Consider the following 22,711-nt stretch of genomic DNA (forward strand, 5'->3'; position numbering starts at 1 on the left):
AATAACTTCTTTTTTGTTACCATGGTGTTTCTCATAATTCTAAAACACAAAAAGCAAAAAGCAGCTCATTTTCCAGTGCTGTCATCCACGTTACTACAAGACAGTATTTCACAGAGCCATTACCATCTACTCAAGATGAAAATAATTTATAATAGGTCATTAGTAAAGACTTAACTTGCCATGTGTGTAGTACAGGTTTTACAGTCATGGATAAAAGAGCTAATAAGTTGTTTTATGCTTATATGAACGCTGAAAGATTTTGTTTCTTCCTAGTATACATGAGAGGTTTTTAAAAAAATTCCTTCTTCCATGAAGATCCAGAGAGGAGATACATTTTTAAAAATGCCCCCAGATCATGACCAAATCATCATCTTCCAATTTTTACATGAATGTGGTGTACATACAACACCAAACTTAAAAAACGTACCTCCCTTCAGAAGATAAACAGCACTTTCCATCAACCTCATAAATGCACAGAAAAATAAAACCTCATAGGCCTTAAAAAAAAGAAATAAGAGAATGTCCCTCAGTGTACTCTAGGGTACCGTCAGGCTTTAGTGCAACCTCTAGCCCGTGTACATCTGCATTTTTTGTTTCAAAAAATCAAAACAAATATTTGCTTAACCCAGAATTTAGATCCTCACAAACTAGAATACCAAATAGAGCCCAAACCAATTCAAGTGATAAAAAGGCCCAGATGCCTGGAAGTATATGGTAAATGGTAAGGACTCAACTGGAACTATTAATCCTAAACTCAGTTACACTGTATCTTGAACCAATAATTTAGAGTTGCTCCTAAAACAATTCAGGATCCCAGAACTGAAGCAACAGTCTACTCCTGGTCCTTCCAGGGTGACACAGTAGAGTTTGGAGGCTCTCTCCCCATTCCTGCTACTACAGTAACCTGCGAATACTATGTCTCCATTAGAACACTTTTCACCTTTTTATTGTTAATGTTGGCTTGTTTCCACAAACATGCCTTCAAATTGGTAAGTAATTCAAGGGATCCTCGACAATTTACATTAATCATCTTTAATTCAAAGGACCACGATATAGTAAATAATCACAGTAATTACTGATTAAATGAATGAAAGTGTATAGGCATACCTCAGACATACTGCAGGTTCAGTTCCAGACCACTGTTATAGGGTGAATATCACAATAAAGTCACATGAATTTTTTGGTTTCCTAGTGCATATAAAAAGTTATGTTTACACTATATAGACTATTAAGTTTGTAACAGCATTATGTATAAAGCACAATGTACATACCTTAATTTTAAAATACTGCTAAAAAGTACTAACAATGATCTGAGCCTTTGGCAAGTCATAATCTTTTTGCTGGTGAAGGGTCTAGCCTCAATGTGGATGGCAGCTGACTGATCCAGGCGGCTGCTGCTGCAGATTGGGGTGGCTGTGGCAATTTCTTAAAATAAGACAATAAAGTTTGCTGCTCAATTAACAAAAGAAATCTTCACAAAAGATTTCTCTTTGACAGCACGTTACCCACATAACTTTTTTCAAAATTGGAGTCAATTCTCTCAAACCCTGCTGCTCCTTTATCAACTAAGTTTATGTAATATTCTAAATTCTCTATTGTCATTTCAACAATGTTCACAGCATCTTCACCAGGAGTAGATTCCTTCTCAAGAAACCACTTTCTTTGCTTGTCCATAAGAGGAAATTCCTCATCCATTCAAGTTTCATCATGAGATTGCAGCAATTCAGTCTCATCTCCAGGTTCCACTTCTAATTGTAGTTCTTTTGCTATTTCCAACACATCTGCAGTTACTTCCTCCATGGAATCCTTGAACTCCTCAAAATCATCCATGAATCAACTTCTTCTAAACCTATGTTAATGGAGGTTCTCCTCCCATGAATCATAAATGTTCTTAACGGCATCCAGAATGGTGAATCCTTTCCAAAAGGTTTTCAATTTATTTTGTTCAAATGTATCAAGGGAATTACTATCTATGGCAGCTATAGCCTTACAAAATGTATTTCTTAAATAATAAGACCAGAAATTCAAAATTACTCCTTGTTCCATGGAGTACAGAATGAATGTTGTTAGCAGGCATGAAAACAACATTAATCTCTATGTACATCTCCATCAGAGCTCTTGGATGACCAGGTACATTTTCAGTGGGCAGTAATATTTTGAAAGGAATCTTTTCTTTTTCTGAGCAGCAGGTCTCAACAATGGGCTTAAAATGTTAAGTAAATAATGCTACAAACAGGTGTGCTGTAATCCAGCTTTGTTGTTCCACTTATAGAGCACAGGCAGAGCAGATTTAGCAGAATTCTCAGGGGCCCTAGGATTTTCAAAATGGTAAATGAGCATCCGCTTCAACTTAAAGTCACCAGCTGCATTAATTCCTAACAAGAGAGTCAGCCTATCCTTTGAAGGAAGCCAGGTACTGACTTCTCCTCTCTAGCTATGAAAGTCCTAGATAGCATCTTCTGCCAGTAGAAGGATGCTTCATCCATCTACACTGAAAATCTGTCACTTTGTGTAGCCGCCTGCATCAATGATCTTAGCGGGATCTTCCAGATAACTTGCTGCAGATTCTACATCGTAACTTGTGCAGCTTCACCTTGCACCTTTGTATTATGGACACAGCTTATTTCCTTCAATCTCATGAACCAATCTCTGCTAGCTTCCAACTTCTCTTTAGAAACTTCCTCTCCTTTCTCAGCCTTCAAAAAATTAAAGAGAGTTAGGACCTTGCTCTGGATTAGGGTTTGGATTAAGTGAATGTTGTACCTGGTTTGATCTTCTGTGTAGACCACTAAAACGTTCTCCGTATCAGCAATAAGGTTGTTTTGCCTTCTTATGATTCATGTGTTCACTGGAGTAGCACTTTTAATTTCCTTCAATAACCTCTTTTGCATTTGCAACTTGGTTAACTGTTTGTGGCACAGGAGGACTAGCTTTTGGCCTTTCTCAGATTTCGACACGTCTTCCTCACAGAGCTTAATCATATTCAGCTTTTGATTTAATGTGAGAGACTTGCGACTCTTCCTTTCACTTGAACACTGAGGCCTTTATAGGGTTACTAACTGGCCCAATGGCAATACTGTTGTGTCTCAGGGAACAGGGAGGCCCCAGGAGAGGGAAAGAGAGGGAGAATAGCCAGCCCGTCAAGCAGTCAAAACACACACAACTTTAACAAGGTTGCCATCTTACATGGGCGTGGTATGTGATGCCCCAAAACAATGACAATAGCAACATCAAAAATCACTGATACAGAGAAAATTAGCATGGCTCCTGCGCAAGGATGACATGCAAATTCATGAAACGTTCCATATTTTTTAAAAAATTATAAATAACGAGGCCGGGCGCGGTGGCTCAAGCCTGTAATCCCAGCACTTTGGGAGGCCGAGGCGGGCGGATCACGAGGTCAGGAGATCGAGACCATCCTGGCTAACACGGTGAAACCCCGTCTCTACTAAAAATACAAAAAGAAATTAGCCGGGCGTGGTGGCGGGCGCCTGTAGTCCCAGCTACTCCAGAGGCTGAGGCAGGAGAATTCCGTGAACCCGGGAGGCGGAGCTTGCAGTGAGCCGAGATCGCGCCACTGCACTCCAGTCTGGGCGACAGAGCTAGACTCCGTCTCAAAAAAAAAAAAAAAAAAAAAAAAAAAAATTATAAATAACGAAAAGGTTTGAAATATTGCAAGACTCACCAAAATATGACACAGAGACACAAAGTGAGCACATGTTGTTGGAAAAAAATGTCGCCAACAGACTTGCTCAACACAGGGTTGCCACAAACCTTCAATTTGTAAGAAATGCAGTATCTGCAAAGCACAACAAAAGCAAGCACAATAAAACAAGGTATGCCTGTACAGTCTTCCATGTAACTGAGTATCGGTGCCCAACAACAGGAGATCCCATCTTCCTTAATGAGTCCTAATTAGCTCTAATTAACATCTGCGGCAATTTACCATTGCTAAAAATAATAAAACCACATTACATTTGTATAACACCTCACAGTTTACAAAGCACTTCCACACGTATCATCAACTCAGAATCTCACAAAGTTCTTCAAAACAGACTTTTTTTTTGAGACGAAGCTTTGCTCATTGCCCAGGCTGGAGTGCAATGGCACGATCTCAGCTCACTGCAACCTCTGCCTCCCGTTTTCATAGGATTCTCCTCCCGAGTAGCTGGGATTATAGGCACCCACTACCAGGCTGAGCTAGTTTTTTGTATTTTTAGTAGTGACAGGGTTTCACCATGTTAGCCAGGCTGGTCTCGAACTCCTGACCTCAGGTGATCCATCTGCCTCGGCCCCCCAAAGTGCTGGGATTACAGGCATGAGCCACTGTACCTGGCCAAAAACAGATTTTTTTTAATCATCTCTTCTCTCTCTCTCTAATAAATGAGGCTGAATGAGGTTAAGAGGTTTACTATAGGTCTCACATCATGTAAAGAAGAGAAGCGCACAGACCACAGAAGGGTTCCAGTGCTCTTTCCACCCTAAGAAGCAGCAGCAACATACATCCCAAAATGTGGAGGGATGGTTTGTAAGAACTAGTGCTGTTATCACAGACACTTTCATTCATTATCTTACTTGATCCTCTCAACAACCTTGTGCAGCAGGTAAGAAAGAATGCAGAAAAGCTCTGTGTCAGTGGCACAGCCAGAGCTCAAGTCCAGGTTGTAACTAGTTTAAAGTCTGTGCTTCACAAATGCTGATGTGCCCTAACTGACCACAGCAGCTCATTAGGGATAAGTTTTCCATATTCAGCAAATCAAGGGGGGACACTTACCAGTTAACTCTGACACCTGATGCCTGAACTTGAATTCTGCCTCTCTCTTGCTCACTGTACAAATCTAGACAAGTTACCAAACTGCTCTGCAACTCCACTTCTCTATCTGGAATACTGGGGTGATAACATAACGTACCTTGTAGGATTGTTATCAGAATTAAATTAATAGTTATAAAGCACTAAATATTTATAAAGCACTAAACAGTAATTAGCATATAGGGTGATAGAAATGTTTGCTAAATATCAAAATACTATATAATTTCTTGAACATTAGGCAGCAGGATACAATTATGCTGAAGCAGTTCAATTCTTTTGCACTTGCTTATTCAAATTTTTTAAAAATAACATCTGGTTTGTCATTGTGGAAGAAAGCACTGTTACTTACACATACCTAAATGTGGTGACCACAGTTTCATTTCATTCAGGTTTTTTTTTTTAGATGAAGTCTCGCTCTGTCACCCAGGCTAGAGCGCAGTGGCATGATCTCAGCTCACTGCAACCTCCACCTCCCTGGTTCAAGTGATTCTCCTGCCTCAGCCTCCCAAGTAGCTGGGATTATAGCCGTGCACCACCATGCCTAGCTAATTTTTTGTATTTTTAGTAGGTACAGGGTTTCACCATGTTGTCCAGGCTGGTCTCAAACTCCTGACCTCAAGTGATCTGCCCGCCTCAGCCTCCCAAAGTGCTGGGATTACAGGCGTGAGCCACCACACCCGGCTTCATTTAGTATTTTACAGCAATGGGTCTGGAGATTTTCTCCTTAAGTGTTCATGTATTAAAGCCTATAGTCAACTCCAGCAAAGGTGGTTTGGAACTTCTGCAACACAACTAAAAGCCTACAGAAGAGAAACCTAGTTGTCTAACAAACAGAATCTTATAAAGCCACAAAACCCAACAGCAGTACCATTTGTGTCTTGTAGTCATTTATATAATAACTAAGAATTGGTCAATAGACCATGAAAGCCTGTTTGCCAAAGATGGCAGATGTTCTAATTTGACTTTTCTATATTTGACATGTGTTCCTTTTCCCTCCCCCATTCCCACTAAAAAACCACTTGATTTTTTCTGGGAATTAACTGACTTAACAGCACTAATGCACCATGGGTACAATTAGAACACTGGTCGCAGGATCACTGAGTTCTGCTACCTCAAGTCAGACCTATTTCAAATTATCATTCCTGTAACCAAGAACTGTCATCAGTTCAAGACAACGCATGGAACCCCCTTCTCAGGCTAGCCAAAAAAAAACTTAAGGCACCACCGGCAGAGTCTACTAATTTCAATAGGCATGTTAGCCTTCCTTTTTTAAAATTAAAAAGATAAACCAGGCCAGGCACAGTGGCTCACACCTGTAATCCCAGCACTTTGGGAGGCCGAGGTGGGCAGATCGCGAGGTCTGGAGTTTGAGACCAGACTGGCCAACATGGTGAAACCCCATCTCTACTGAAAATACAAAAAGTAGCTAGGTGTGGTGGCGTGCACCTGTAATCCCGGCTACACGGGAGGCTGAGGCAGGACAGGAGAATCACTTGAACCTGGGAGGCAGAGGTTGCAGTGAGCTGAGATCGCACCACTGCACTCCAGCCTGGGTGGCAGAGTGAGACACTGTCTCAAAAAAAAAAATACTTTAGGAGGCCAGAGGCAGGCGGATCACGAGGTCTGGAGATCGAGACCATCCTGGCTAACACGGTGAAATCCCATCTCTACTAAAAATACAAAAAGAAAATTAGCCGGGCGTGGTGGTGGACGCCTGTAGTCCCAGCTACTCGGGAGGCTGAGGCAGGAGAAGGGCGTGAACCCGGGAGGCGGAGCTTGCAGTGAGCTGAGATCGCACCACTGCACTCCAGCCTGGGCGACAGAGCGAGACTCCGTCTCAAAAAAATATATATATATAAAGATAAACCGTATGTGCTTCACAATGACCTCTAAGGGGTAGCCCCAGAACTTCTCCAGAAGGTGAAAAAAGTTCAGTGAATCTGTACAGTATAAATAAACAGCTGAGACTGCTGCCTAATGCAAAATAAATTAGTCAAAGAGCTCAAATTCGGAAAACAGAAATCAATGCTTTATGTCCCTGCTTTAAAAAAATTTTTTTTTTTTTTTTTTTGAGACAGTCTCACTCCATCGCCCAGGCTGGATGGAGTGCAGTGGCACTATCTCAGTTCACTACAACCTCTGCCTCCTGGGTTCAAGTTATTCTTCTGCCTCACCCTCCCGAGTAGTTGGGATTACAGGCATGCACCACCACGCCCAGCTAATTTTTGTATTTTTAGTAGAGAGGAGGTTTCGCCACGTTGGCCAGGCTGGTCTCAAGCTCCTGACATCAGGTGATCTGCCTGCCCGCCTCAGCCTCCCAAAGTGCTATGATTACAGGCATGAGCCACCACACTTGGCCTAAAAAATTATCTCTAATATGTAAAGGGTGAAAAATACACATAGAAGCAATATTTTATATTCCAGCCCCCCCCCCTTCCCATCCAAGCCACTTTGTGATGATATCGAATCCACAAGAAAGAAGTATCCTGATAAGTCCATATCCAGAAGCACATAAGCTGCCATCCTAAAAGTGACAATGGCAAGGGAAATTGGGGCATCAAAAAGAAATGCAGTGGTAAGGCTAAAGAGCCTTCCTTTTCTCGCTACTAGCCCTCAACAAATCCTAATACCTACCCTAAACCTACATTACTCCATATTGTAGATTTTAATCCCCGGCCTGCCAGTTAAAACAAACAAGCAAAAATGGCATAAACTCTGGAGAAAAGTGGCTTTTTTTCTTTTTTTTTTTTTTTTTTTTTTTTTGGGAGACAGGGTCTCACTATGTTGCCAAGGCTGGTCTCGAACTCCTGAGCACAAATGATTCTCCTGCCTTGGCCTCCTCCCAAAGGGTGGGAAATACAGGCGTGTGCCACATACCTGCCAAAAGGGGCATTTTAAATCAGTGAAGAAATAACATGGCCATTCAATTAAAATGTGGGAACTATTTGTTATTTTTCTTTTTTCTTTTTTTTTTTTTTTTTTGAGACGGAGTCTCACCCTGTCACCCAGGCTGGAGTGCGGTGGCTTGATCTCGGCTCACTGCAACCTTCACCTTCCAGGTTCAAGCGATTCTCCTGCCTCAGCCTCCCGAGTAGCTGGGATTACAGGTGTCCGCCACCACACCCAGCTAATTTTTGTATGTTTAGTAGAGATGGGGTTTCACCATGTTGGTCAGGCTGGTCTTGAACTCCTGACCTCAGGTGATCCACCCACCTCGGCCTCCCAAAGTGCTGGGATTACAGGTGTGAGCCACCACACCTAGCCTCTCCTTCCTATCTTAAACAATGGATACATTAAATTTTTATGCATAGAAAACTGCCAACGTGGTGGGTCACGCCTGTAATCTCAGAACTTTGGGAGGCCGAGGCGGACAGATAACCTGAGCTCAGGAGTTCGAGACCAGCGTGGCCAACATGGCAAAACCCCGTCTCTACTAAAAATACAAAAATTAGCTGAGCATGGTGGCAGGTGCCTGTAATCCCAGCTACTCTGGAGGCTGAGGCAGGAGAATCGTTTGAACCCGGGAGGCAGAGGTTGTAGTGAGCCGAGATCACACCACTGCACTCCAGTCTGGGCAAAGAGAGCAAGACTCCATCAAAAAAAGAAAGAGAAGAGAAGAGACGAGAAGAGAAGAGGAAAGAAAAGAAAAAATACTACAAGTATAAGAGAATTTTTTAAATCCTGGAGTAGAGAAGACATTTCTAAGCATGACACAGACCCTGAAAACCTAGAGGAAAAGACTGATATAAAAGTGAACAGATAAAGAAAATATTAGTGACTTAGTAAACAAAACTAGTTTCTCTATGTAACGCCCAAAGAAATTAGTAGGAAAAAGGCAAAAATCCAACCAAAAAAAAAAAAAAAAAAGGAAGGCAAGGGATATGAACAAGTCACAAGGAGTTACCAATTAACGTTCAACAAAATTAACTGCCAATTTTTTTAAATTGATATTTTTTTTTCTCCAGGATCAGTTACCCTACTCACCCCCTCCCATCCATAAATACAACTACCACCTCTCATCATACCCTACCTCAACACTGAATGGAGAATGTGTGTGTGTGGGCGGGGTTTGGGTGGGTGGGTGGGGGGTGTGTGTGGTGTGTGTATATATACATACATACATTGTGTGTGTGTGTGCATAAGGAAGAATAAGTTTGCCAATTATAGCAATGTTTACACAGGAGAGTTCCTTGTTACTTAGAACTGAATGTCCGCTGCCCCCCCGCCGTATCACCTCTCTAAAAGACCATCGAGAGAAACTGCTCCTCTGCTTCAGCATCTGGGGTAAATACTCAAGATGACAGATGCAATATATTTTTACCCTTGTGTACTTACGCATTTTTAAAAGTTCCTTTACTCATTTAAAAATGAGTAAAAAAAAAATCTTTGAGGAATCAATTGACTTAGTTGGTTAACTCCCATAGAAAGGAAACTAAAACTTTTGCTTAAGATAAATAATTAAATTAAAATGAAATCCAGCATAAAAGGAAATCTGTCATACCCTAAAATTAGCTGGAAATAATTTGTTTCCACAGTTCACACACTATCTTTTTGCTAATGAGAGCAGGGTATTTCTTTCTCTCTCTCTCTCTTTTTTTAAGAGACAGAAAGAGAGAGAGAGAAAGTATTCAAAGCAATGGCACACTTCATGATACAGACTTCCAAATCAGCACACAACAAAAGCCCAAAGACTACTGAACAAGTTGCTTCAATTTTTGTATGTCACAGAAAGGTAGAACTGTGTACACGTACCTGAAAAATAAGCTAAGTTGCAATTAATTTTGACACATCTTTTTAAAAATAATTCAAAGAATATAATGTTGAATGTTTTTAACACGTACATAATTTTTTTTTTCCTCTGCCGCCCAGACGGGAGTGCAGTGGCGCAATGTTGGCTCACTGCAACCTCTGCCTCCTGGGTTCAAGTGATTCTCCTGCCTCAGCCTCCGGAGTAGCTGGAATTACAGGTGTGCGCCACTAGGCCCAACTAATTTTTTGTATTTTTAGTAGAGGTGGGGTTTCGCCATGTTGGCCAGACTGGTCTCGAACTCCTGACCTCAGGTGATCTGCCCGACTCAGCCTCCCAAAGTGCTGGGATTACAGGCATGAGTCACCGCGAACAGCCAACACACACATATTTAAAGGGAAATTTTGTTCAAAATTCATGCTTAAATTTTTCTCCCAAATTATTTTTTTAATTCAATGATTTCTTTTTCCAACATTTTTATTCTTTTAACAATTTCACCTTCAAAGTACCAAATGAACTAAGAACATTGATTTTTTAACACTGTACCCCTTCTCTGCCAACTGTCAATAGTTCTATCATGCATCCCACAAAGGTAACATCACTGATGAAATCTAATTTCTCTCTGTGCAATTAAAATACCCACCTGTTCCATCAGAAGTTCTTTTCTTACAATCTGTCAGAGTGATATGCAATCCCTCAAAAGCACTGATTAGAATGAAAAGAACTAGAAAAAAAACCTTGAAGAGAGAAATCACTAACTGTGTAAAGCACACAATTTCTTTAACTTTCATTTTTAATAGTATTAATATAAAGAACCACCAAAGACAGTTAAGTATACAGATTTACAGTGTGGGAAAAAAGAACACTGGACAGATCATCAAAATCCTAGGTGTGGTCCTAACTCTGTAACTGACTTGACCAATGAATCTGGACCAGATACTTTACCTCACAGGTTTACTTTTCTCGTCTATAAAAATACAGATGTTGGACTAAATTATCTCTACAACATCCTAAATCCTATTACCTGTCCAAAGCAACAGTGTAAAAATTCCATTTTCTTAAAAATATTTTTTCTCCTACTGACTCTAGGCACTGGTAGGCAAGCACCCAGCTCACCATGAATAAAGCTAACTAGCCAGTAAATTTTGCACATTTGTATCCCTCTAATACAGTTATTACAGTAAACCTGATGAACTAGACTACGAAGGCATCTTGCTTTCTAAGTTAATTTAAGAATTTCACTTTAACTTAAAAGAGGATGTACTTCTTTATACTCATCCGTGGCATGCTGAATTCTACTTTAGGAGTAGGAATGACAGAGAACGGGTAATCAAACATCAATTCTTGTCCAAATCTATACCAAAATGGAGGTCTGCTTTGTTTGGTTGGCAACCTCCAGCTGACTTGTGTACATTAGGTCCAAGCCCATAAGAAAAGGCAGGGGATTTGACAGTTTTAAGCCCACAGCCATGTCTTACAGAACTTAAAACAACTACAACTTTCAAAACCCTTCAAAAAAAAAAAAACAGAGGCCGGGCGCGGTGGCTCAAGCCTGTAATCCCAGCACTTTGGGAGGCCGAGACGGGCGGATCACGAGGTCAGGAGATCGAGACCATCCTGGCTAACACGGTGAAACCCCGTCTCTACTAAAAAAATACAAAAAACTAGCCAGGCGAGGTGCCGGGCGCCTGTAGTCCCAGCTACTTGGGAGGCTGAGGCAGGAGAATGGCGTAAACCCGGGAGGCGGAGCTTGCAGTGAGCTGAGATCCGGCCACTGTACTCCAGCCCCGGCGACAGAGCAAGACTCCGTCTCAAAAAAAAAAAAAAAAACAGGCTCTCTAACGATGCCTCAGAATATTATGAGTTGGAAGAGATCTTGGACTTGTTCTACTCCAACTCCATCGTTTTACAGAGGAGGAAATCAAAGCCCAGGGTAGGTTAAAATGAATGCCCAAAGTCATGCCAAGTTTCCCAACTCTCAGACTAGTTTCTCTAAAAAGCAGTACATTTTCTCTCACGGTGTGAGATAAAAGGAAAAAATTCCTTCCCAAAGTTCTGTTTTTGAAGAAGAGAGTGACTTTCACCCAACCCCCACCCCCAACACACCAGCCAAGCTCTTGCTGTATTTAAAAACATGCCTGGTATTTGAAAAGAAAGCCCAAACACTCTAACACATTATTAAGTGAGGCAGGTATATGAAAAGATTCATTCTCCACCTGCTCTTCCTCAGATGTATGACTCAGAAGAAATAGAGAGCAATAAATACAAATCTCTTCCTGCTTAAACAGAATGTGAGAAAAAAACTTCAAAAAAATTACGACCAATTCAAATTCTCTCTAACTTCACTTTCTAATTAGATTTTTCCCGCATTATTGAAATGGTCCAAAACCAAATATTTCAAATTTCATTCAATCTTCAACTGAATGCTTTCACAAACCAGAAGCAAGGCTAATTTGCCAAGCTCCAGTTAGAAAAATATATGCCAAAAATTCTGGATGTTTTTTGCTTGTGTTTTGCTAAAGTATTGATATCTCCAAAATCAAACAATATGTGCAACCTACAAACAAAGTATTTCACGGAGTTTTCATTGTTAACTTCTAGGTCACAAACTCAGAGGCCACTAGGCTTACACCTCCACAAGACACTTTAGTGTTAAATGCATTTTACAATGTATAAAAATCTCAAATGTAAAAAATACAACAGGGAAAAAAATTACTTCAGTATGCATGTGGCATTACAGAATGGTTATGCCTTGTTTCATTTAACATACCAAAAAGTATATGAAGCCAAGTCATGGTAACACAACAAAACCATTCCAACTCTAAAATCAAAGAATAACAACACTTCATTAATCCAGTAACAGTTATTATGCTTGATAAAAAGTATAATATCACACAACTTCAAAGAGTTGCTATTTCACAGTTACCTAAATATACTAAACGTCTTTTAATCAAAGTATCATTAAAGTCTATTTTTTCTAGGTACTTGAGTTTCAATTTATCAAAATTTTCTGGAGTTGAAGTTTCATACAAATCCAGTCAGTCATACAGCCTTAGGTTATAAATATCCAATATATCTAATGAATCCATATGGTCGATTTTGTTTAATTATATTATCTTTAGAAAACCAAAGGTAAGTATAAAAAAGGACTTGCAATAGAATCGCAGTGACGTCAGGCCAGATTCAAAACCCCTCATTACCAGTGTTCCACCAGATGCATGTGATTAAAGGGATGGAATGGGTTTAGAAGGTGGAACTTTAAAGAAAAAAAAAAAAGACTTCATTTTCCCAGGCTGTTTTAGACATTTTGATAACATCTCTTTCTCTTTTTCAAAATGTCAGGCGTCTTTAAAGGAATCGTTTTTCTATTGAGTGGCTTCAGGATCTCTTGACTTTCACAGTACAATCAAACCCTTCTCCAGTCCAGATAGACTGAATTATGTTAAACCCTGGCACATAACAAAATCATTAAATCTAAGATGCCTCATTTGACAGATGTCTCATTAAATTCACTGCAAAATGAAGGTACGAGATGCCTTTGAAAAGTTGGGGGGGAACCTGTTAACTCTAAGAAAACTTTCAGAGAGAGCTATTCTCTCAAAATCCAGAGTTCACTCACGTGAAATAGAAGATATTAATAGTATGTGGCACATCTAAAATCTCCTGCCATGGGAGAAATGCCGCTGTGTGTATGTGTGTTTAACACATCCCTGGGGACCCAAACAGGATGAAAGCTGAAGAATCAGGGCACACACCACCAGCTGCTTAACAAAATTCCACAAATTAAATTCAACAAATGTTAAACTAAAATGCCAAGTTATTATACTAGGCTTGGATCACATACAACATCAGCGAATGTTACGTTATCAGTAAATGAAAAGCTAAATTCAGGATTCTAAGAAGAGAAAGAGAAACAACAAAAACATTTTACACTTAAAAAAATAACCATCTTTGTATATATCGATCATTTAAGGCGGGTGATTTGATAATCTTATAGCAACCAAAAGATAAAACTTTCAACCTAAAACTTTACACAAACTCATTTACACTCATCTTCTGCCCCTACAATTATTTCAGTGAGTATAAAAGACACACAAATTTAGAAATAACTATGAAATTCAGGGAGAAGAACTTACTCTCTATCTCTAGCACTATACAACATATGAATTATAAAAATTAAACAAGAGCACAGTAACAACAAGAAAGCACCATTAAAAGACAATTCAATTTTTTAATAATAGATTTAGGCAAATAAGATATTTAATGAAAAATATTTTCAGTTACTTTAAAAGCCATGTTTTAAAGGAACTGAACTGTCACACATACACACACACACACCCCTCAAAAGTTATCCACTTTTCAGGCAAAGTATTAATTCTCTACTTATCAATGAAGATTTACAGTTTAACAAATAGGTATGCTTGAATAAGAGAAAAAAGAACTATTATGTAAACTTTAATTCATACCAACTTAAATCCAAGCATGACTATTTGCAACCAGAATATTTAGAACACTTCAGTACTCTTTCCACACTGTCTACTTATTTGTCCGTCTTGGTTCTTTACATTTTTAAAGGCACCATGATAAACAGAACCATCCACATTTCACAAGAAATACCACTTTGAACTACAGGATAATATCACCTCATTACCAACAAAAACAGCATATTTTTGGAATGCTTTTAAACAAGGGAAAAATTCAAGTGTAAATTTAATTTAATCGATTCATGGAAAGTGATATGAATTGCAAAACAGAATACCCAAGCTCTCTATTCTCCGCCCTCCCAAGGATGGAAAAAACCAAGAGTCAGATCTCTCTGTGCATCAGTTTCTCCATCTGAAAAGAGGATTGCCACCGGCCCTCCTTAACACTGTTTTTGAAAGGGCAAATCAAATAATTGAAAGGGCAAATCAAATAATTTATGTGAAAACCCTTTAAGATGTTTGAGGATAATAAAAACCAATGTATTGTAGATGTTATCAAACCATAGTAGTGAAGGGCGGCACATACTTTACAACAAAAACAAATAAATATAAATATAAAAATGTAAAATACTAAAAAAAAAAAATTTCAACCCTCTGTACTGAAAATTAAAGGGACTGTTCAAGCACACACTGGTGTCACACATTCAAACCACGTTACTCAATACTACTGTAATTATAGTAATAACAACCTGCTTGTCAATATTATAACTTAATGCTGAACCACCCCTCCCCTCTTGGTTTGCATGTAGGAAACCACATAAGGTTTGATCATTCCCAGAAAAGAAAGAAAATAGGAGAGGAATAAAAAGATTGTTCCCACGAACTCCCAAGGAGACACACACAAAAATATCTTGACCAAGATTCACTAGGTACAGTGAATGTGCACTTTATTCTGTCAGCACCCTTTGTCATTATTAAAATTCGAACAGAAATTGCCAGAGTACTCAGATCTAAGTGCTGGGAGAAAAGTCAAAAAATATAAAAAGATATAGTTTAACGCTGCCCTACATCAACGACAAAGGCTCCCCAGAGAGTCTAAAACAAAAGCTCATTCATGTTTAGGAGTCCATAACTTATGTCGGGCAACCTAAGTTCTTGAAATTTTTAACCTATAATTACTCTCTTTCAGGCAAAATTCAAGATGTCTGATTTTAAAGGGATATTAAATACTTAAGTAACTTCAGATAAAGCTAATTAAAATTTCCCATATCTTAAGTCAGCTAAGAGAATGGTGGCCTGGGAGATGCTATAACAATTTTCAAACTAAGTTTTCGTTAACAACTCTGTAATTAGATAGTATCTTTATCCAAGGCCTTCTCGTTCATTAAAGACTTTCATTTTACTTTACCCAGATAAATATTTAAATATTCAAAGCAACCACAAATGGCTTTCAAAGCCTCTAAAAAACAACCCTAGTAAGGTTACAAATACTAAAATTTAATAGAAAGATGATCTTCAAGAGAGTAGACCCTCAAAACAGTAGATAAGCTCAAGTTAAATGCAGAAAAATATTCAAAAGAATTTGAAAGCAACTTCTTAGCTATCCTTAACCCCAACTATGCATAAACAAAACAACATGCAGCAATAAATTTTAAAATAAGTTATATATAAAATTACCAATGGGGTACAGAATTTTCAAAAACCCTGTAAAAGATATCATCTAAAACAAACATTAATTATCCTCTTCCTACAGAAAAAAACTACTACCAAAATGTAACTCTATCTTGTTGAGGTGTCCTATATTCTGTTGGAACACAGAGATCATTTCTAGGAATCACTTCCAGTCTGGTGCAAACCTTCACTATATGTGGAGTCCTGACAGTGGTTCAGTAAGTGAGATTACAGTTTTGTTCATCAGTAACTGAACTTCTTCGCAAAAATTCAGGTGGATTCACCATACACTAAATTTTGTTCTATGACAAATGAATAACAGCAGAGATGTGTGGTATATTAACTGAGGCTTAAAATAAGATCAACTTTGTTTAAAAGCCAAAATAAGCAATTAGACAACTTGGCAACAATCAGGCATCTTTCTTCTAGGACACCTATACACTGGCTTCATGTTCAAGAATAGAGTGGATACTGTGTGTGGCATCCCCCACACATCTACTCAGATGTGTGAGTATATGTAAGCATATACTCAGAGGCATACATGCATTTATGCTGTGCATACAGAAATAAGGCAGTAAGTGCAGAATGAGGTAACAATTACTGCTTTTCATAAAGGACAAAACGAAAAGATTAAACGATCATGCCAAACATTTAAGATTTAACCAGGAAAGACCTGTCATTTTAATATTGAGATGAGTTTTGAGGAAAAAAAAAGTGTTTATTACCCATTAGAATGTTTTAGACACTCTTGAAGAGAATCAAAGAAAAATAAAGATCTAAATTTCGTAACTGTGACACCCAAAACCTTTCCATGGACATTTATCACAATGGACATATCCATAAGCAAACTCTTTCCATGTAAAATTTGTTCAAACTCTATTTAATACGTCCCTTGTTTTTATATACAGTTCCTTCCACGTAGTTAAAGGGCACCTATTTTTAATGCTTTTGTAAAATAACAATATTTTACAAAGAATTAACGGAGAAAAGAATACAGTTGTTGATCTTACATAAAAAATCATCTATTTCGTGGACCATAAACTTTAAAAGCCATGTCATCGAGTTGGCAAACTGTCTTCAGATACTGCAGATGCTACTGTATTATGATTTGGTTTTCTTTACAAGGAAAAGATTCATCAGAAATCCACTTAAATTTCAGAAAAACTTCCAAGAAATTTAAAGGGCATCTATCTCACCAGGAATCCTGTCAGTCTTGCATATTTCAATGTGGGAGTAAAGATGTAAAGATTTCTTCATGCAAACTAATTAAACTGCCACTGGGACACAAGCTGGACCAAAAGACATTAAATTGTAAAGAATGGCTACAAATCAGTGGAGTTACAAGTATGATTCTTTTTCCACCACCACCTACAACCTAAAAACCTAAAGTTGGCGAAGATATAACACTCCTGATTTAATTTTGCTATGAGAACTTTATTTTAAATAAAATTCCTTATCACTGAGAGCATAATTATTCAAACCAGAAGAGGAAAGGGATGTAAACTACTTAGAAAACTCAAGTACAATATCCAGGATCTATAGCTCCTGAATTTAGTACTAGCCAAGTCTTTAGCCAAAAGAGAAATATTACATGGATCACCCCTAGTCAAGAATTTGATAATGTACTGAAAAAAGACAGGGGAAAATTTTAGGATACATCTGAAGAAATAGTAAACCACTTAAATCCTTCTTGTGAACCCTCCTGCAAGTCGTATTGCAGTGGTCAGTTCTGACTATAAAGGCTGGAAGAAATGAGAGAAACAGGAAAAAACATTTTTTTTTTAATGCAAGACAAACTTGCAGACGAAACAGAAATTGAGCAAAAAAGCGCTGGGGAAAAGTGTCAGTTTAAAAGGGGCCCTTTTGTCAGATTTCTAATGAGGGCTCCGTGGGTAATTTATGAGTGTGGCAGAGCTAAATAAACAAAGGCACCAGTTGACAAGTCAGGAGCTCCCGGTGGCACACACAGCTAGAACGCTGAACTGGGCAGTCAAATGCAGCCAAGAGTGTTCTAGCATTTTTGTTCTCATTTCTTCGGTCCGTCTTATGCTCACGTGACAGTTTACCTGAAATCCCAAACAGCCTGAAACCCAACAAGCCCGAGGAAGCACCTTTATGGTTAAAGGTGCTCTTGCCGCTTTCAGGGGGATCTGCTTCCTGTACTTCCTGGTGATTCAGCCACCTCTTTGACATTGCTTTCCAACCTCTGAGCCCTCAAGATTGATCAAACGCGCAGATTTAAAGATTGCTCAATTTAGTATACACAGACTGTATGAAAAAGCTGTAAAGTTTAAGACAAAGACTCACCAGGACCCGCACTTACTCTTGGGTTGGGCAAACTGACAAGCAATTTGAATCACTCTTCGGCCCTCGGCAGCGTTTGCACTCACCCGTCAAGGCAGGTGACTTCCTTACCTGCATAGAAGCGGATGAGGCAGCCAATCTCCGAGTCCATGCCTTCCTCCTGCACCCGCCACAGCTCCCCAAATCCCAGTTGGAAGAGGTAGTCATTTTGGATCTGCAATGGCTTCTCCTCCGCCTCCAGGCGCCGGGTGGTCTCTCCGTGGAGCTGCACGTACAGGGTGGGCGGCGGGGGCGGCGGAGCCGCCTTCTCCGCGGTCACCCCGCTCCTCCCGGGGGTCGACTGGAGGCCTCCCGGGGCCACGAATGCCGCCGCCTTCTCCTCGCACGGCCCCTCGCGGACGGCCCCGCCCGGGCTGTCAACGGCCCTCGGGGCTTTCTGCTGCGGCCGAGGCGAGGAGGCCGTCTGGGGAGGCGGGAGGGGCTGCGCGGAGCGGCCGGGACGGCGAGGTTGGCCCGGGACCGCCGTCGGGGCCGAGGCTGCGTCGGTCTCGACCTCTTCCGACGACGACGAGCCGCCGCCGCTGCTGTAGGGGTCCAGCCGGTCGGATACGCTCTCGGCGCTGGGACTCAGGCTGAAGCTCTCGGTGTCGGAGGCCACAGGCCGCGGGGCGCGGGGAGAAGAGGCAGGGCCCCCCACGAAAGGCTCGCCGGGGCTGGAGTCCGAGGGCGCGGGGCTGGCACGGCGCGACCACCCGCCCGGGACGCCGGCGGGCAGGGGTAGGTCGGCGGGGGGCGCGCGCGGAGGACCCCCGACGGCACCCGGCGCGCTCCTCGCGGGCAGCGCCTCCGAGTCCCGCGGCTCCGGGGGCGCGAGCCGGGGGCCGGCCTCGGGGGGCGGCTCAGCGGGCTCCCGGGCGGCGGCAGCTCCGGGCCCCTGGCCCAGCACCTTCACCACGCCGCCGCCTTTGTGGCCCAGCTGCAGCAGGCGGGCGGCCACCTCGCCGGCCGTGGTGTCCAGTGTACAGAGCACCGGGCGCAGGTAGGTCGAGGCCATGTGGCGGTCGAAGACGTGCACGCAACCGCGCTGGAGCTGGTGCCTCACCCAGTCCCGGTCCGACGGCTGCAGCTGCAGCGTCTGCCGGTGCTTCAGGAGCAGCGTCTTCCTGTCCAGGCTCCGGGTGCACAGCGACGCCGAGGCCGAGCAGGAGGCGGGGAGGCCGGCAGCGCCGGGGGAGTGCGAGGCAGCAGCGGCCGACGACGACGACGACGACGACGACGAGGCGGCCGCGGCGGCCGCGGACAGATTCCTCTTCAGCCGCCCTCTCCTCAGCAGGAGGGAGTTGGCGCCGCTGCCGGCCCCGGGCACGGGGGCAGCCCCGCCGGCAATGGGCTGGGGCGCCCCACGCCGCCTCCTGCGCCCGGCACCCCCTGCTCTGCCCGGCAGCGGCCCCGGCGGCGCCTCGCCCGGGGCCTCTTCCCGCGCCCCGCCGCCGCTGCCGTTCCCGCCGCTCGGGGCCGCCGGGGTCAGCGCGGGCTCCGGACTCCGGCCGCCCCCAGCCGCCGCCGCCAGAGCCGCCGCGGCCGCTGCTGCCGCAGCGGCGGCCGCTGGAGCCGAAGCTCGGTCCTCCCTGCCGGGCTCGGGGAGTCGCTGCGCCGTGGCCGCGGCGGCGGGCTCCATTGCAGTGGGGCTTCGCGTTTCCCCCCCAGCTCCGGAGGCAGCGGGCGGAGAGGGAGGCGATGAGGCGGAGGTGGGAGACGGCGACGGCGCGCGGAGAAGGGAGAAGCCAATGGCGTTCGGCGCGGTCGTTCCAGGGGATTATGTGGCGATTCGAAGCATTCCGTCGGTGTCTCAGTGTTCCATCCCGCGCGCCCGCCTCGCCGCCACCGCCCCCCCGACACACGCCCTCCCCGCCCCGGTCGCCGGCTCCCCAGCGCGGGCCCCGCCCGCTCCCCCCGCCTCAACCCGGCGAACCAGCCGCGGATCTGGGCTCATTGAATATTAATCACCCTCCGGGAGCGGGAAGGCGGGAGGCTGGCAGGGCGGGAGGGCCGCGTGTGCCTCATGAATATTCATCGCCGGCATGACGGCATTCCAGGGAGGAGTGGGGAGAGCCGGGGGATGGCCGGAGGCGGAGCTTCAGGGTAAACAAACGTGACGCGTACGTACGGGGGCGGGGTGGGGGGCAGTTTCCCGGGAGGTTCCTGAGCCGGCCTCAGAGAGGGCGGTGAAGACAGAGGCGCGCGGTACACCTTGGGAGTTGTGGTTCTCGTCACGGGACCGGCAATCCCGAGGGAGACATGGTGGACTACAAGTCCCAGCGGTCCTTTGGCTGTGCTCCTCCTGGCCGGCAGCAGCTGGCCATGGCCAGTGAGTATTGTGCCCTCTGCCGTTGAACTCTGTGCCAGAGTTCTTAATGAACAAGAATGCTCATGTTCATTAACTTGTATTTTACCTGCACTCCAGCTTGCCATATGACTTTTATTTTCCCTACTAATTAAAGGTGAGGACTTTCAGGGACTCTAAACAGTACGAAGGTCCCAGGTCCCGGTCCTCACCTCTGCCCATTGTGTGAGATAGAGATACACACCCGTCACACCACAGCATCACTGGCAGTCTGAGTGGGCCAACCTCACTTTTCCCCCACTTTTTCAAGACCCAGGAAGACAGGCAGTGTCTGGGAATTCTAAGTGAGGCTGTCGTTGAATGTTCTTGTTGGAAGGCACAACCCTAAACCTGTCCTCTCTCTCTCCTGTATCTGAAAAGGAAAATGGCAAAGGACTGAGGTTTCATTGTTCCCCATTGATCTTGAAGTTTGAAGTAGTTTAACGACACGGAAAGCACTGGAAAGTAGAAGAAACATTAGAATGGAGTATGAGATGGGCTTTTTCCATGTGTTCTCTCTTAACGTCTTCTCTGTTTTTTTCTTTCGTCATTCAGGGAAAAAAAAATCTTTTCTACTGCTACAATGTTTAGTCGTGGTCTGAAAAGTATTTTTCGTAAGTTGAATCAATGTTGTAAGCTGGACTAGGGCAGTTTACTATTTAAAAGAATTTAGTACACCTTTTTTTTTTTTTTTTTTTTTTTTTTTTTTTTGAGACGGAGTCTCGCTCTGCCGCCCAGGCTGGAGTGCAGTGGCCGGATCTCAGCTCACTGCAAGCTCCGCCTCCCGGGTTTACGCCATTCTCCTGCCTCAGCCTCCCCAGTAGCTGGGACTACAGGCGCCCGCCACCTCGCCCGGCTAGTTTTTTTTTTGTATTTTTTAGTAGAGACGGGGTTTCACCATGTTAGCCAGGATGGTCTCAATCTCCCGACCTCGTGATCCGCCCGTCTCGGCCTCCCAAAGTGCTGGGATTACAGGCTTGAGCCACCGCGCCCGGCCTTTAGTACACCTTTTTAATTGAATTACCATTCCCGCAATTGCTTTATAATTCGGGATTTTTTTTTTCTTTTTTCTTTTTTCTTTTTTTTTTTTTTTTTTTTTTTTTTTTGCCACAGAGTGGGTCTGTCGCCCAGGCTGGAGTGCAGTAGCGCAATCTGGGCTCACTGCAACCTCCGCCTCTTGGGCCCAGGTGATTTTCCCACCTCATCCTCTGAGTACCTGGGACTACAGGGCGTGCCACCACGCCCGGCTCAATTTTTGTACTGTTTTGTAGTGGGCGTGGGGAGTCCCTTCATGCTGCCCCGGCAGGTCTTTAGCGTGAGATTACAATCGTAAACCACCGCGCCAGGCCCTAAATCTGGATTTTCACATGTGAAACTTTTAAACAGTTTTAAACCACATACTATCCAGGACCTGTTTTAACCTCAATAAAGTGACTAAACTTGCAGATGAAGAGTGAAGGGGGTTGGAGAGAGAGACCAAATGGAACTTAGAGCAAGGAAAGACCTGCTTAGGTTATCACGGTTTCATTGAACAAGAATGAAGAAGCTATGGAGATAAAAATAAATATTTCTCAATGATTTTTTACATTCTCGATGATTTTCTATATTTTCATTTAAAGTTTCACCCCTTAGCCTCATGAATCTATTAATAATATGTATGTTATTTAAATTCAATCAACAGCAACACATTAAAACTTAGGGAGATTGCAAGTTCTCCTAAGAGTGATAACATTTTCAAGTCAATTAATTTAACAGATAATTACAAACATTTATTATGTACAAGTCACCGTGTTACAGCAGTTGAATAAATCACACTGTCCCTGCCTTCATAGAGTTTATAGGTTAGAAAGAAGAACATTCAAAAAATGACATAGAAGTACAGAAGGGGGAAATACGAGGTACCATGGAAATAGACACAAAACAAGGGGAACGAACTTAGTCTAAGAAGTCAGGCAATAGAGACCAAAGTTTGAATGAAATTTTTTGGAATCAATGAAAATGTGCATTTGTTGAAGGATCAGTCTCTGAAAGAAAGGAAAGAACCAACGAGGTAATTATATTGCGATAACTTTCAACTACACTGATTTATATTGTGCCTTCAGTAGCCCCAACACAAACTATTTGTTCTAGAAATTGAAAGAATAGTCTTTTAATTTAGGCATCCTTTAATAAAATTTAAACAACAAGTCACATGTTAAATTTCAGTACTAAAATGTGAAATTTGTATACCTCTTTATATTCCTTAGTTGATTTCCTACAAACCCCTTTATATTTATTTATTTTCTTTTTCTTTTTTCTTTTTTTTCAGTCGGAGTTTCGCTCTGTCACCCAGGCTGGAGTGCAGTGGCGCCATCTCGGCTCAATGCAACCTC

At 42.7% G+C, this 22,711-nt stretch overlaps 1 protein-coding gene and 1 pseudogene across 1 annotated transcript in view; one reads left to right on the forward strand and one right to left on the reverse strand.

Annotated features, from left to right (window-relative positions):
- The window catches only part of PHLPP1 (PH domain and leucine rich repeat protein phosphatase 1), a 267,876-nt gene extending 247,924 nt beyond the window's left edge, over positions 1-19,952 (reverse strand). Inside the window, exon 1 of the mRNA XM_050767517.1 lies at positions 18,068-19,952. Within this exon, the coding sequence (XP_050623474.1) occupies positions 18,068-19,634 (1,567 nt within the window). The 5' untranslated portion in view covers positions 19,635-19,952. The remainder of the gene's footprint in view (positions 1-18,067) is intronic.
- LOC126941650 (uncharacterized) lies at positions 3,216-3,312 on the forward strand (annotated as a pseudogene).
- Positions 19,953-22,711: the final 2,759 nt, after the last annotated feature.

The sequence above is a fragment of the Macaca thibetana genome, chromosome 18, assembly GCF_024542745.1.
Source record: "Macaca thibetana thibetana isolate TM-01 chromosome 18, ASM2454274v1, whole genome shotgun sequence".
Classification (NCBI taxonomy): domain Eukaryota; kingdom Metazoa; phylum Chordata; class Mammalia; order Primates; family Cercopithecidae; genus Macaca; species Macaca thibetana.